Raw genomic sequence first — 16,333 nt, 5'->3', positions numbered from 1 at the left:
CTGCTTTTACGAAGCTTAAACATCTTCAGTTTTTGTTGACTTCGTCAGAAAGGTGATAATTCTACTTTATGTTTATGATTGAGCTCATAGTGGATGGTGGTACTGGGGACACTTTTCAATGTAATGCACTCCAACCTCAATAATAAACATAAAGTCATGTTTCTGACAGTCTGTCCTCAAGAAAATCAGAGACAAACAGGACAGGAAGGTTTAGCAGGGATATGAATGAATACATTTTTATTTCATTAATTCTTTCCTCAACCTAAGTAATTAACTTCTTTTCAGTATAGGAGACATCTTGTTGAAATAAAAATATTTGGCGGGCTTGGAGCCTGCGTTCATCGCTACAGTAGGCCTGTGTTTTTAAATCAAGGAGGGGTGTTATGTCTGAATGCGGGTGTCTCACACCAGAACAGTCAGCAAAACTGCTGCTGATGGTGTAGGTGAGCAAGGATTTGAGTGTGTTTCACGTTACAGTGCTGTGTGATGTACATTTAGACGGTGCGTTCACCCTTCATGACCAGCCTCTTCTGATTACAATAAGAGCAGCTCTTCAAGTTTGTAAGGCATCTTTATTTAAGCTGGTACCATATATACAATACTTTGCTGATGGGCTGGACAACATCATTAATGGACTACATTCAAATGCCATTCACTCAACATATTTAGTGTGAATATAACCATGACAATGAAATAAATGAAGTCTGAAAATGTTGGAAATATTTCTTGTATTAAAAATTCCAAGTCACAGATTAGATTTTAATCCAGATATCTTATGAAAACATCTCATACATCGATATGAATGAGTACACAAGAACAGGGAGGCTCTGACAGCATCAGCTGCTGTCCAGTGTTACATTTCAATCGGCTGCAGAATGATCTCAGCAGTGCATGGACCCTCATGGAGCTTGTCCAGCCATAGAAATCAGTTTGAAATAAAAAAAAACAAACTAAATGTCATCTCCATCCATATTGCATTTAAATGCTAGGTTAGTTTCCATGGTACAAGAATCAGCTAGCCTTTCTGAGGAAAAGCAGGTCTCCAATGGCAACAGAGGGTGGTGTTTTCAGTCTGAAAACTGGAACGCTGTTTCAGTCCCGTTCAGGGCGACTGCAGCTCAAGGCTTGTGTTCCGGCTTCAGCCTGAGCAGGCAGCGCAGAGCAAACCGGTTTCCTTCAGCCTTCTCGCACTTTGGCAGCAAGTGCAGAGTTCTCCTGTCGAATGGCCTTGTAATCGTCCAGGATCCGCTCCAGGTTCGCCACAGTTTTGTTTCCATGTTCTGTCTCAATCTGTGGACAATTTAAGATGAAAAGTTACAATGTCCTAAACTGAACAGGTAAATCTCTGAACGCACTGCTGCATTTTAGAAATGAACACTGAGTGCTGCTCAGAAGCATTTCATACTTTCACTAGTGACCAGATTAATGAAAACTACATCAGTGTGCCTTTCATTCGACATGCTTTGTATTGAGACCTTTCTTGGACGATGTAAATCATATTTTGTTACATTGCACCTGCCTGACGTCATTTTTCTTCCTTTTTAAGTCCAGCTGAAATCATATTTAATCATCTCCTTGCAGTCAAAAATGATGTCAACATGTTTCTTAAATGTATTGTTAAAAGAGCAACAACCAAACCAGCATGTAACAGGTCCGAAGTGACGTCTGCAGGTATGTTTACCTGCTGTTTAATGTGCTACAGCTGAGCAGATAATTAGCATCTAGCTACTAACTGACATAAGTATTTTTTACTGCTCGGTTATCTTCCTAAACTAAAATATCTACTGTAGCTCTTTTTAAACTTACAATTCACCATTTCTACTGATTGTTGATGATATTTGTATTATTTGAATGTCATACACACACTGTTTTATACAACTAATAATACATTTGTGAGGTAAAACCTGAGCTTGTGTGCATAACTGGGTTAAAATAACCCTATTTTAGTTTCAGTTATCTATAAAACTCCTTTAACAAACAGCCTATTTGTACTGGGTAATGTAAACCCAGTGTTGTGTTGATATTTTGACCTTAACTGGGTCCATTTTTAACCCAGTGATTTTTAATGTGCGTAAACATTTAAGACATATTCCCCTTTAATGGAGCTCAGCTAGCAGTTTCCCTCTGCTTCCAGCCATTGTGCTAAGCTTGGCTAAACCGATCCTGAAACCATCTCTGTGATTAAACTGATATCCATCTTCTCATCGAACGCTGGGTGAAACAGTAAACCAGCATTTCCCAAAATGATGGAGAGCTTCTACTACATGTTTGACGTATCTGAATCAATTTAACGGCAACTCCTACCTGTTCCTCGAGATCTCGAATTTCTCTCAAGATTGTGCCAGTGTCCTCAATCGTTTGGATCAGGTGATTGCAGTTCTGTAGAAAAATGTAGGATGTAAGATACAATATAACACATTCAGAACAACAGATATTCAGAAAGACCATGTTTGAACGTACTTCATGAAGGGCGGCCAGGTACTTGTAGGATTTGCGGACGGACTCATCTTTTTTGGCGTCCTAAAATTAAAAAATGAATACATGAAACATGAAAGAATGGTTTGTACATAAACACTATAAACACAGTACATCAGGCTTTCTGGTGTAGTTTAAATAAAGTCATAATGCTAACAAAGTTTAAACCCTTAATACACCTTTCCTCAGGTAAAGATGTATTATCTTTAGTCTAAAGGAGTCATTTGATATTAGATAAATTATTATAATGTCTGGTTTTGGCTTCATATTCTTATTTGTATAAGAAATGTTTAACAGTTCTGCTCATTTCAGACCCCTAATAGGCCTAATGTAGTCTGGCTCCAGAAGCAAGTCAATCCCCATAGACCCCCATGTTCAAATGTCCAACTTTACAGCAGAAATAAACGTGTTTACTGCCTGGTACAAAGAACGGTTTTAGTCTCTAAAGCTAATTTCTCCTTTCATGACAACTGACAACTTTTATATAACTCATTTATTAAGGCTTAAAGTTATGCACGATTAAGGGAGTGGCTGCTTTGAGTGACAGGTGGGTGCCGTCACAGACAAGTTGCTACCATGGCAACAACATTGGTTAGGTAACGTAACCATGGCGTCACCCCAAACCAAAACCAAAGCCGAAACTGTTGCTATTTCAGTGTTTTCAGCTCATGAAGTCTTGTTCAGCGTTTGGCTGAACTAAAAGAGCCTCTAAGGAGTCAGATGTTCAGTTTTTACCAGTAAGTACATTTTGCTTTGATGGTTTTAAGCCTGTTTTTTGCTAGCAAAAATTAGCATTAGTAAATGCATTGTGCTAACCAAGCTAGCAGCTAAAGTTAGGTTCAACTCAACCCTCTCATCCAAATATGGTCACTTCTGGCTCCAAAAATCCAAGATGGCGACAGTCAAAATACAAACTCGAGGCTTTAAATGGGAGTCAACAAATCAGTGGGTGACGTCACGGTGACTCTGTCTGTTATTTCTTACAGTCTAAGGTTTACATGCACCGTAGTAACCTGGTGACTGTAAATGTTTTAGTGTCAGAGAGCTGCAGCTTTGATTTATAGCACAAATGTGGCTGACTTTTAAAACACTGCATCATAAACTAATAATAAATATAGATATGTTAACTTCTTTACTCTTACCTGAGAAAGTTAAGCTCATCTATGGTCAGTCACATTCGCAAAAAACAAGAGAAGTGGGCTTTTTTTTTTAATTTCACTGTGCCAGTGTTTGGTTTTCTTTTACTCGTCTAGTCCTCAAGTACTGACGTAGTTTTTTCAGTAAATATGTTTATTCTCTCATAAGAGTAATTTTGATGACTAATTTCACTTTTACTTGAGTAGTTGATTTTACTGAGTAACAGTAATTTTACTTGAGTTCAGTTTTTAGCTCGTCTACCCTCCTCTGTTCATAAACTTTTCCCTTCTTCTACACACAGTCATCCTGACACTAAAGGTCATTTGGTTTAACAGCTGAAGGAATAACTGAATTAATTTGCTTTGTTGCGAGTTATGCAAACCTCCTGAAAAGTAATCTAACATACCAAGATGATTCACTGTTGTGATTCTGACTCTTTATCTAGATGTTGTTTGGGTTCTGTAACAGCCAGAAGTTATTCTCTTTGATTCAATCGTTTTACAGCCAAACAATGCAGACAAAATGTGATTATATATATTTATATATTTATCAAAAAAACTCCTTTTAAGACCTTAAAGACCAGCTCATCAGTCACAGCGAAGGTCCTGTCCAGTTTTCCCGTCAGGCTGTTGATCTCTTTCTGTAGCTCCTTAGTGTCCGACAAAATCTGTAAGGAAACCATCACAGAGTTGATGAGGGATGGATGGAGCGTTGTACTCCTTCAACTACAGCTGTACTCCAGTCCAGACTGCCAGTATCAGTTCACAGTCTTCAGTCTTGAAGTCTGCTTGAATTACACATTGTTTACAGTCATCAAAACACACATTATCATGAAATGAAGCAGTGGCACACCACAACGTCCTCAGCTTATTGACGGGATCAAATCATACACAATCAACTGGAATGAATCTGTATTATTTATTAATCAGATCATGTCCCGTGTGTCTGGATACACATATGAAATCATCTGAAGAAAGAATCTACTTAGCTCCTAATTCACCAAACCACAAACTCCTGAAGAAATGCCACCAAATTAAAATCTCCATGTTTATTTATTCATTCAAGTGGTCATTCATATTTTCTGAAAATATCTTTTTCCAGCATGACTTAATCCAAACTTTCACCACATTTTCTTTTTATTTTGGATTTGGACTCATCTGAAGTGGTCTTGACTCCATCACTACCTGGAACATTGTCAGACTGATGACAGACAGATAAACCTTTTAAAAAGGTCAATATGGGTGCAGCAGAACCAAAGATAGTCTTTTTTATTCCACACACTCCTCTACCAGGTGCCTACGTTACAATGCCAACAGCTGGGTCAGGACATGTACAGAATGTGTTACAGCGAATATATTCCCCCACAGACCTCCGTTATAAAAGAGACGTGTGTCAAACTGTAGACACTTCCAACTGCAAATAAGGTCAATTATGACTCTTTGTATTAAAAATTCAATCAATCAATGAAAATTTGTGTATTTATAACACGTGCGACGTCATCCCAATGTTAAGTGTTTGGGATGAGCAGGAAGTCGCAGGCGGTGCCAGTGGGAGAAACTGTACTGCACAACCTGGAAGCTAGAAAACCTTTTGGCTCATGCAGCAGGTGAGCAAGATACATTCAAGTGGTTCGGCGCCATCATTGAGTCCGGTATCCAATTCCTATGATACAACCATGGGTCAGAGGTCCGGGTGTGTTATGCTAGTAGCAGCTAATGTAGCTTGGAGCTGCTAGCCTCCAGCAGAGATGAGGAGCAGACTACAGAGGTCTGATAACCTCACTTCTTCCTAACGCCACCCCCCCCAGACTTGTTTCATTTTCAAACTTGTAGTCTTCAGCCCCAACTGACACTGACTCAAGTGACATCACTTGAGGTGATTTATCAGATTTCTCACAGGTCCTTGGGTAGCCATTTTTCACATGTAACACCTGGAAACACATGCTGAGTTCCCCTTTAAAGTGGGTGTATAGAAATGAAAGCTTTCAGAATATATAATGAGGCCTGTCACATGTCCTGCTGAGCCTCCTCCAGAGTTGGATCTACTCAACCTGGCTGTCCTTTTGCTGTACTGTTTGGATATTTCAGATTAAACAGTTTCAAGCTCTGCTGTTTGATGTAAAAGTTATTTTTGAAATGCATCTTTTCAACCTACCTTTGTAATTTCCTCCTTCTGTTTCTTAATGTTGCTTACAATCTCTAGAATCCTCTGTGTGTATGCCGACCGAGACGCGTCCTGGGGAAGATTTTCTAACTCTGTTACCTACATGGGAGAAGAACAGGCACAGTTTCAACCATCAAGTGCACATTTATTTAATGTTTAATTGTACAGGGGCAAGTATATAGCCTGAACTAATGCCTCATACCCCAGCATTTATAGTCTAAGCTATAAATCAGATGTTAGATCTGAGCTTTGCTGCACAGACGTTGGACATTCTGCCACTAGGGGGCACCTTATAGAAACCTTAAACTCATCATATAATCAGCTGCATGGATTCGTATGAAATTCATTTAGCATGATCTTGGGTCATGACTCAGTCAATGCATAAAATTTGGTAATGACTGATTAAAGTGGGCATTAATTATTACAACAAATCTAAATTTCTGAACATTTCACATCCCAAACTTCAAAAAAAAAATCAAAATAAATCATATGTACGTCCTACAGAACTGAATTTTTTTCGTTTACCTCACCACAACCTACGATCAATCCAGAAGTCTGTCACTTTATATTTTTCAAAATATGCAAAATCAGTTAACATCTATGTCTCTGCAAGTCTTCATTCATATGCTACTAAAACTTATACAGACATTCTCCAGATGGTAGATATCAAGTGTTCAAACAGTGACTCCACAGTGATACTCAATATCTTGTTGTAATTTGTACTGTATGCACGACATTTTCTATTTCATCTCATTTTTAAACAAATTTCACCAAAATATTTGACATCATACCCAAAACCAGCAGAACAGTGTGTGATTTTTTTCAGAATTTTATCACCAACATTTTGACTGTTGCAAACATTTTGAGTTTAAACAGACAAAAACACCCCAGTCTGGCACCAGTGATGTCATTTGTCAGGTTGTAGGAAGGTGTGTGGAAACCAGTCTCTCCAGTGTCTCAGACAGTCTCTGAGGATACAAAGGTTTCGATTCCCCAGGTGGCCAATTCAAAAGCATATGGCATGTTCTTGGTAAACTCTTCTAAAGGTCATATTATTAAGTCGAAGTCCGTTCACTGCTGCTTGCTGCTATATTGAGAATAATCGTTAGTTGCGGCTAATCACTACTAATCAGCTTCTAACAGGGACCGATCCCTGGAAGAAAATCAAACTGCCCTAGTTTTCTTAATGTTGAGTGTGAAACCATGCTGCTATGAACTGTGACAGCTGGGTAGAAACTGTTCTAGCAGTGACATATACGACCGTATCATCTGCATACATCTGAAAACCTGCTCCAAGACATAATTCTGGTATTTTACAGCGAGGTGTCAAGATACAAACTGAACTGTGACAGACTTTAAAACAATCCTTGCATGAGTACCTGTGCTACTAAAGATCATGCTGAGAGTTCTTTCCTTGCTCTAACAGAAACATGAATTCACTCTCATACCAGCTGTTTGTATATTTCTTCCTTCTTCTTGGCCTCCTCTGTCGACACACGGATTTTATCATGCAGAGACTTGATTTCAGACAGCTTTCTGGATGACTCCATCTGGCAGAGAAATGAGCATCATGAGAATCAAATGTTTTATTTTAATAAATGTAGTGATGATCTGTTGTAAAGCGCTACTTACATCCTGATTGCTGCAGATTTCTTTGAGTGTGCGGTGCTCGTCGATGAGTGGAGCACGGTGTTTCTCCCACTGAGATGCCAGGTGCAACACCCGCTTGGCGCTGGCCTCCACCAGAGCCTGCAGGGAGGAACACAAAGGTCTACACCAAGTCTGGATTTCATGAAATGAAAGGTCGCACTCATCTCTCCTACCTGAAACTTCACCAGGTTGTTGTCAGCATCTGGTAACAGGTCGATGGTTTTCTTCTTCACCTGCATCCTCTCCTCCTCTTCAGAGTTTCCCAGCTCTCTCTGCTTCAACTCATCCAACACCTACACCAAAAACATTACACATGTGGAAAAAGCATTCACTTGTCTTCATTTTGCTCTTTTTGGACATTTTGACTGCTGTTATGAAACCTCCACATCTACTCCACATGACTCCAAATACATAATCCACAGTGGTTTCTCCGTTTCACTGAACTCTTTGAACTCTCAGGTGTTTTTTTCCTCATTTGTAATTATAGCAGAGTCGGTATCTATCTGCGTGTGTGTTACCTGTGTATTAGTGACACCCATGTGCTTCATTTCTGCTGTCAGCTGGTCTACTTCACTGCAGAGCTGCTGGAACTGCTGCTGCAGTGAAGCCAGCTCCTCCTGCTGACGGAGTTGGACATCACCCTCCGACTGGCGCCCAGTGGGGATGGAGCTGGTTACTGGTGCCGCCTCCTGGAGCGCACACGAGCGCGTGCACACACACACACACACACACACAAACACACACACACACACAGAGTTAGAGATGACTGCACTCAGCTCTTACTGCAGACACAGCGATATGTTCCTGGAGCGGTGCTGACCTGTGTGAAGGTGAACTTCTGTGTGTGGGTGAAGTGGGAACCCTTAGTGAGGATGTGGTCGGGGGGGGCGGAGCCTCTGAAGGCCTGCAGTAGCTCAGACAGGTCAGAGGTGGAGCGAGGACCACCGAAGGCACTTTCAGGAGAGGGCAGTGCAGCAGAACGCAGCTGCTCCTCGGCGCGTTTACGCAGTCGGGTCAGTTTCCTGGACCGGTACTCCTGTTCAAAAGAGACATAAACATTCAACATGGCATGTTTTATACATGTTTACAGCCAGTAAATCATCAACAGGTTGAGGGGAACTGCACACAAAACCTGATGTGGCAAACACTGGAACCTCTGATGTATGCAGATCATGTGGTTTCCCCTCTCTTTGCTACCTCACTAGTCTCACATAAAACAAACATTATCAAGTAACTGTAGAAAGCTAATACAAGTGACCTGGCAAAATGATCAGAAATACATAAAAATACCTCATAAACAACATTGCTTCTGCTTGTTCTGCTGTACATGGATTCAACGAGCGGAAATACAGACAGCACCACTCTGTCATTGCAACCCACACTGTGGTTGGAGGTGGGATTACACCCGTAGTGATAAGAACTACTACAGAGAATGAACTGACAGAGTACAGAGAGTTAAGCTTTATTCCTGTTCCTCACACGGAGGACCTTGGTATGTATGTTCAAGACACAGTGCAGGATGTCTGAGGCACGTTTTGAACGGGCACCGAAGTTCATCCAATCAACTTCAGCTCAACTCTAAATTGTAGTCTCCAGATATTCTGCATGAGAGGCGTTTAGGGAGCATCAGTAAATTGTAGCGTCTACCAGCAGTCTGCATGAGAGGCGTTTAGGGAGCATCAGTAAATTGTAGCGTCTACCAGCAGTCTGCATGAGAGGCGTTTAGGGGACAGGCACAGCTCTCTCTAGATATTGAGAAATCGTCCTGTTCCAACAGGCATGTTTTGAACGGACACTGCACTAGTACAGACACAAATACAACTACTGGGCTCTCTACTCATCCATAGTGGAACCACTGTGGATTCTGGCCGCCACCACTTTGTTGTGGTTTATCACAATCCATTGGCATGAGTTTCAGTGATGATTTCGACCACAGTCAATGCAACAGAGTCATGGCAACATATTTCTGAGCATTTCAAAATCAATTAAAGACATTTGCATATGATGCAAGATTTGAACTGCCGGCATATAACGTTGGGCTACCGTAGACACGCAGCACATATGTATTTCTGTTAAATCAAGCTCTTAAAGCCTAATTTTTAATTTCACTTTTAACATTAATAACGATGTAAATGAATAAAATAAATTTACAGTGTTGCCTGCTATGAAATAACTGACATCTCTTCTTCAACAGGACAGGCCTACTTTATTTCTCTTTAAATATAAAAACTAACTAATAAATCTAAACAAGAACAAATTAACACATGAAATTATTTAAGATTGGAATTATTTTTAGATGAAAATAAAAACAGGCCTGAAAATGTTAAATAAATTCACAGCATCGTCCGCTTTGAACTAACTTCTCATCTTCAACAAGATGGGCTTATAAGGCTACTGGATTTCTCTTTAAACATAAAATATATAAATATTGAGTAAAAAAAAAAAAGAGAAGACTGCTGGACTTGAAGAATCTCAGTTGACTGAGGCGTCTCCAGCAGATGATTGGACTCATTGACCTACTTGAACGCTGGCTTTTATTTAAGAATTGACACCGTTTCAGACATGCATGTTTGATGTCTTGCTGTTGCCAGGCAACCGCATAATTGGCTGTAAGTCACTTGAGAAGAAACGTTTCCAGATAGATGTTCAGAGGGTCAAGCACACATGAATGTGAATGTGATGAGTGTGCTGATTTACCTGAGGTGTGAGGCGAGACACGAGTCCCTGACTGTTCCACTCGCTGTCCCACTCCTGAGCAGCACTCAGCTCAGCCATGTGCTGCTCCAATATGGACGCCACCACAGAGGCATGATGGGAGGGCTGGGCGGTCACAGGGGGAAGAACGTCCCGCTGGTAGTCTGTCACCTCTGAAATCACAGCATAAACACACATTTAATTCCACTTCCTTCAGCATACAGCGGGGTCTAAAAGTCTGAGTACACATTGAAAATCTGGATCTGGAAGAGGGACTTTCTCAGTGTCACATCACGGCTACACTAAAGGTTTCTAAGGACACAGTACATGGAGCTCTAAAACACTCTGCAGAAACTGGATCAGTTGTACCTAAAACACGATCAGGCAGACCAAAAGTGATCAGACCATCAGAAGATCAATGAATCAATCTTTGTTCCCTGAGAGATAGAAAAGCAACTTCATCACAGATACAGAATTTGCCAAATAAAGAACGTGAGACTCTAATCAGCAAAAGTAGTGTCAAAAGAAGGCTGTGTTGTAGTGTCTGAGAGGATGAGGAGCAGTTTCTAAATCACTTCTCGGAAGGTGTATTTATTATTAAACCACGTGACATCACTAATTATTCTGATAATTACTTAACAAGAAAGCTGGACAAACTGAGAAATGCCATGAGTGTAACAGATGACTCAGTCTCAAAAAACATCCTAACAGACTGTATCATGAGAGAAAGGCAGTGCATGTTTGAGTTCAAATCCTTCATCCTTGGTCCTGGATGCAGAGTTACACGTCCAAAAGAAGGCAGAGACTGTTCCCCAACGGCAGCTTACATGATAGCAAAGAGTTACAATGTGGAGTTCCTCAGGGTAGTTTCTTAGGTCCTCTCCTATATTCTAGATTTACAAATGATCTCCCATCAGTTTTAGATAAAGCAAGAACGGTTCTGTCTGCGGATGATTCAACTATGTACAGTGCAGCATTAACACATCGAAGGCTAACTGATGTACTGACCACTGAGCTCAGGACAGAGACTGAGTGGGTAAGAAAGACCTCGGAGAGTTTGGACCTAGATATATATGATCTGATAAATTTTGTTTCGAAACACGAATAAAACCAAAAAACAAACAATAATAATCAATGAATTTAACATAAGCAACAAATTCTCAGTAAACAAACCAAAAACTACTACATGTCCACAAAGGAGCAGGAGGAAGTTAATACTTATAATATCCTGCCGCTCTCTAATTCATAAACCTACATCATATATTAGGTGTTTATCATACATCCCAATACATTTATCTGATGATCAACAACAACAAAAACAACAATAGCAGCGTCCACCATGAGTGTCACAATCATGACAGAAGCAAAGACATCCAGTCTTCTTCTGATATTCTTCAGGAACGTCCTGAATGACAAGAAATCGCAGTATTTTTCTGACCAAGTATTGTACAGGAGAAGCAAATAAAACTATCTGACCAGACAGACCAGTTATCTCTTACCGCCTCCACCAAGGACAAATCTCCAGAGCCGCTTTCAGGAAAACAATAAAACAGCACTTAACACATTAACTGTATGAACCAACAGTAGATGAGTCATCTTGCCTGCTGACTTCTTTGTTTGTAGTGTCTAATGATTTGATGATGGATCTTTGTAAGTGTGTTGTCTGAATGTACAGAATATAATCTATATAACTGTATCTTAAAACATGATTTCTGTGTTGGAGCCTTAGAGGACTAGCTGATGTCATGACGTTAGCTAATGAGGATCCTAATAGACTAAACTAAGGCTCTTTGGAACATAGTAATCATGCAGAGATAACATGGGTCATGCAGTCCAGGACAGCTTGAGTCCATGCTCTCATTATGGCAAAAGGGGGACATACCAAATATAAGATATTGTGAAATTCATGGACATGTTCAAAGATTCAACTTTTCACCTAAATTGTTAAGCTGATATTATCATTTCTAATGAAAAATGAGTATTATATTTGAAACAAATGCAAAAACAGGAGTATCTTGACTAGTGGTCTGAGACCTTTGGACCCCACTGTATGTCTTCACACACACACCTGAACAGAGTATCACACTGTATGAGATGCAACCATGTTATCTGTCAGCGCTTTGCTCTTGTCTGGCAAACTTCCCTCAAAAACAGGAAACTTGTTGCATCTTCTCAGCTCACATATAAGAGAGAGTTCTGCATTCAAACTTAGAAACATTAAACTCTTTGATTATTTTCCACTAACTGAAACTAAAATAACTAATGTGGCTGGAAACAACAATCATTCTCATTATCAATTAACCAGATGATTATTTTCTCTATTTTGACAGTATAATTTATTAGAACTTGTGTTGACATCTTCAAATGTCTTGTTTGTCCAACCAACAGCCTTAAAACCAAAGATATTCAGTTAGTCTTCATGTCTGACAATCTTCACATTTGAGAGGCTGCAACCAGGAAATTTTAGTCACTTTTTGCCTAAAAAAACTACTAAAACGATGATTTGATTATCAAAATAGTTGAAGATTAATTTTCTGTCAATCAAATAATCAGTTAATCTACTAACTGTTGCAGCTCTGACTACATTAGTGCTTACAGGAGACACCTCAGCAGATCAACATTAGTCATAGAGCATGTATGTGCAGTCGGAGGCCCACCTTTCAGCTGCTTCTTCTCTGGACCTTTAGTGCAGTGTGGTAAACTGAGGGGCTGGACGTGGAAGCTGTGCAATGATCCTGGACTCTAAACAGGGACAAAGAAATGACCTCGTCACAAATCAAGCTTCATGAAAGATTTACATGTAACTTGGTCTGATCGTTTTTAGTTGTTCTTTGACGATAGGAGCAGGTGTCAGTCGATTCACTCTGAGGGAGTCACACATCACAACAAACCAGTTCACATCATGCATCCATAAGGTCACAATTATTCATGCTGCTCATCTGCTGATATATTTCAATTCAATATGTATTTCTAATATATCTTTATTTGAATTTTCTTACATAATACAGCTAAATATCTATGTAGCCTACAGCCAGCCTGCTCTGAGATGAAAACATCATTTCAATACATATGTATGACGACTGAATTGCTTTAAATTAAGAAAAAAACCTTTATCATATCTTTCCTTTGCTTGGTTATATACTGTATATTTTGTACAGTATCCTATAGAGTTCTACAAGTATTTGTGCTGATGTAAATTTCCATTTAAAGTCGTCTTTAAATGATCTGGATAATTCAGTGATATAACAGATTTGGGTTATTAAGGCCATGAGTTTTTTTTATTGTAGTTTCATCTCTGACAAATCACATGTTGGCACATCACTGTAAATACTACGATACCCATGAGCCTCAGCTGCAGTTGCTATGAACTTCTTTTCAAAGAATCAAATGTTTTATAAGTTTGTTCATCTTTACTGATGACTCTGTGCAGAAATTGCTGAAAAGCTGAAAAATACCCCTGACACTGATGCAAATCAACGTTTGTCTTCTTCCCAACTCAAAGTGTCCTGCTGGCAGTCGCTCGCTGCCAAACACTGACTACAACTGCTGGCTGTGTTTAGATTGTCTGCATACAACATACATTTACATCCTGCTGATTGGCTTGACACAACCCCATTAATCAGAGCTTTTTTTTAAGACACCAAAGTGCAACTTTAAAGAGTTTACTTGTGTTTCACCGTGCAGTGGCAGTCTACAGTTGGGAGGCAGCCAGGGCACAGCCAGCTGGGCTTTAATTGCAGCGGCGATGGCTCTCTGGAGGACCACCGATTTACCTACAGGAAGAGAGGACAGCTTTGGATGACTTGTCAAAATGATGTACGTGTTGACAGAACGCCTTGTCATGCAAACATTATCTGTAGAAAGTGACGAGCTGAAAAATATAATTTCCTCATGAGAGTCTGTTGCTGTTTCTTCATCTGCGCCTGTTGTGTGTTGTGTAATGATTTATTATCTACTAATAACTATAATAAAACTAATAAACTAATAATAAATAAATAAATAATTACACAGGTACTATTATGCTTGACAGACCATAATAGGCATGAGAGCACCCTGCAAACTGTTAAAAAAAAAGTACAATGTTTTAGCTGGAAGCGCTGAGCGGTCTTCTGCTCTGATGTCATTTGGTTATTTTGTAATCCGCTGTAGAAACACTGCTCCAGCTGCTGTGTGTGCAGTCAGTTTTTACCTTAGATGGTTTGCACTGAGGATTACATGAGGATCCCAAAACTATTACTATCAAAAATATCATTATTGCAAATTATACTTGGCAATACTGTGATTATGTTTTTAGGTCATATTGCCAACCCTCACATATGGTATGATTAATGACTTTCACAAAGGTCTGACATGTAAAATGATGATTATATGATACAAACCAGGGTTAAAATAACTTCTGTTATGGCACAAATAACAAATACAGTGTTACAATACATGAACAAAATATCAGACAGACAGACTGTTGTCTGTACCTGTCGGCTGGTCGGAGGCCTCAGCACTCTCTCTGGGCAGCTTCTCCACCAGGAACATGAGCAGGGAGCGGATCTCTGGCTCATTGCTGTACAGAAAGGTCTGGTAGCCTATCTCTCCTTTATAACCAATGTCCTGTAAAACAGTTTGACATATTAAGAGTACTGCTGCAGAATAACAGGCAGTGCTTGAACTGATCCAGTGCTCCTTCTGGGACATCTGAGTTTTGCACTTTGCACAAATCTCTGACTAACATCCTGATCAATTCCATCTGACGAGAAAGACCATTACTTGTGGTTGAAAGCTCATTTGTGGACCATAAGTGGACAATTTCACAAAGAGTTTGTATTGTTTCAGTCCTAGCTGTGATGTATTTTGTTATTCACTGTTATCTAGTCAAATGCTGCTGCTGGTTCAGAGTACTGGCACCTTTTGGGTTCCAGTTCAAACACCGACCTCAGGGGTACATGACTTTAATCTCAGCACATGATGATGCAGTTTGAGTCTCAGGTGCCTTACCTGGCAGGCCTGTGCCAGGCTCATGCCCACTCTGAAGCGGGCGGACATGCCGGGAGGGAGGGAGGTTGGCAGCGCGCTGCCCAGGCCTGGATCGATCACCCGGATACATCTGACCACCGCCTCCACTATCAGCTCACTGCTGAACGCTTTGACGCTGTCAACCTCCTCACTCACCTCTCTGGGAGAGACACATATACACACATTAACAGCACAGAAACACAGCTTGTTACACTCACAAACCACATGCCTCTGGTCATATGACCGCTGTCATAATGACGCTGTTAACTAGTTAAGTTGAATGAATGTTGCTAACCATTGACCTAAAAGTTAGCCACTGCCAGCTAACGTGTCATTTCAACAAGTTACTGTTGACTTGACGTTGTACACTGGAAATACACACAGACACACAAAAACACTGCTAATACTTACGTGCCGACTTGTTTGAGGGTGTGAATCAAAATTTTGTCAACTTCCTCCATCGCTGAAGTTTCTCTGAAGATATATTAGCTAACAGTATTATAGCGGAACATCTGATGCTAGCGGCTGATTAGTCACGTCAAGTTAGCTCACATTAGTGTGTGTTACCCCATTGATGTATTATGGGGTAACACACGGCTGATGGCAGGCGAGAGGAACAGCTTCCATCTTCTGTTAGCTGGGAACTAGCTACTAGTCCACTAGCAGGCTGCCACTCCTCACTGCCTGACAAAACCCATCCTGCTCACTGGTGCAGCTGAAGCGTCTTGCTGCAAATAAGCTGTATTTCTTGTCAATGAGTCCGTTACATTAGCTACAAACTGAAGTTAACCGGGCTGTCCACAACAAACGAAAATTTGTGACTAGTTAATGAGAGCATCGAGCAGCGGTGTTTCTGGGAGGTGGAGTCCTCTCCACTAGGTGTTGCAGAGAGCCAATGGAAATCTGGCAACTTGGAACTACATTTCCCAACATGCACAAAAAGCGACAGTCTCATGACCGGAAATGTGCTGGGTGGTTTCGGGTGGTTCAGAGGGTCCAACCGGGTCCAACCCATGGATGTATAAAGAGAACTGGATACAGCGTCGGAGGCGGGCCCCGTTCATTGCTATGAAAGGAGGACTGCGAGCTTTTCATTACGCTAACTTCTGCTAACTCGCGTCCTCCCGTGACCCGGAAACCGATATCCCTCCGCCATTATGGAGGATCCTCCAATCCCTTAAGTGCACCTGAAGGAGACGAGGATCAC

At 40.6% G+C, this 16,333-nt stretch overlaps 1 protein-coding gene across 1 annotated transcript; it reads right to left on the bottom strand.

Annotated features, from left to right (window-relative positions):
- Positions 1-552: 552 nt before the first annotated feature.
- Positions 553-15,991, bottom strand: ccdc22 (coiled-coil domain containing 22). The gene is made up of 16 exons (XM_067591193.1): positions 15,538-15,991; positions 15,109-15,286; positions 14,592-14,724; positions 13,786-13,892; positions 12,777-12,861; positions 10,123-10,292; positions 8,246-8,461; positions 7,944-8,114; positions 7,599-7,718; positions 7,408-7,524; positions 7,224-7,325; positions 5,767-5,874; positions 4,184-4,279; positions 2,461-2,520; positions 2,305-2,379; positions 553-1,290 (listed from the first exon to the last, which is right to left on the bottom strand). The coding sequence occupies exons 1-16, from the start codon at positions 15,585-15,587 to the stop codon at positions 1,177-1,179; spliced, it is 1,902 nt and encodes a 633-aa protein (XP_067447294.1). The 5' UTR covers positions 15,588-15,991; the 3' UTR covers positions 553-1,176.
- Between the last annotated feature and the right edge of the window lie 342 nt (positions 15,992-16,333).

This window comes from Thunnus thynnus, chromosome 6, assembly GCF_963924715.1.
Source record: "Thunnus thynnus chromosome 6, fThuThy2.1, whole genome shotgun sequence".
NCBI lineage: Eukaryota > Metazoa > Chordata > Actinopteri > Scombriformes > Scombridae > Thunnus > Thunnus thynnus.
The sequence above is the reverse complement of the archived record's forward strand: the minus strand, read 5'-3'. Positions and strand labels throughout refer to the sequence as shown.

Excerpts from the sequence above, each read along its gene's own strand:
- ccdc22 (XM_067591193.1), bottom strand. The coding sequence starts at position 15,587 with ATGGAGGAAGTTGACAAAATTTTGATTCACACCCTCAAACAAGTCGGC. Across the intron at positions 15,287-15,537 it reads ACCCTCAAACAAGTCGGCAC|AGAGGTGAGTGAGGAGGTTG; the intron begins GTAAGTATTAGC and ends TGTCTCTCCCAG. Across the intron at positions 12,862-13,785 it reads CACTGCACGGTGAAACACAA|AGTCCAGGATCATTGCACAG; the intron begins GTAAACTCTTTA and ends GTCCCTGTTTAG.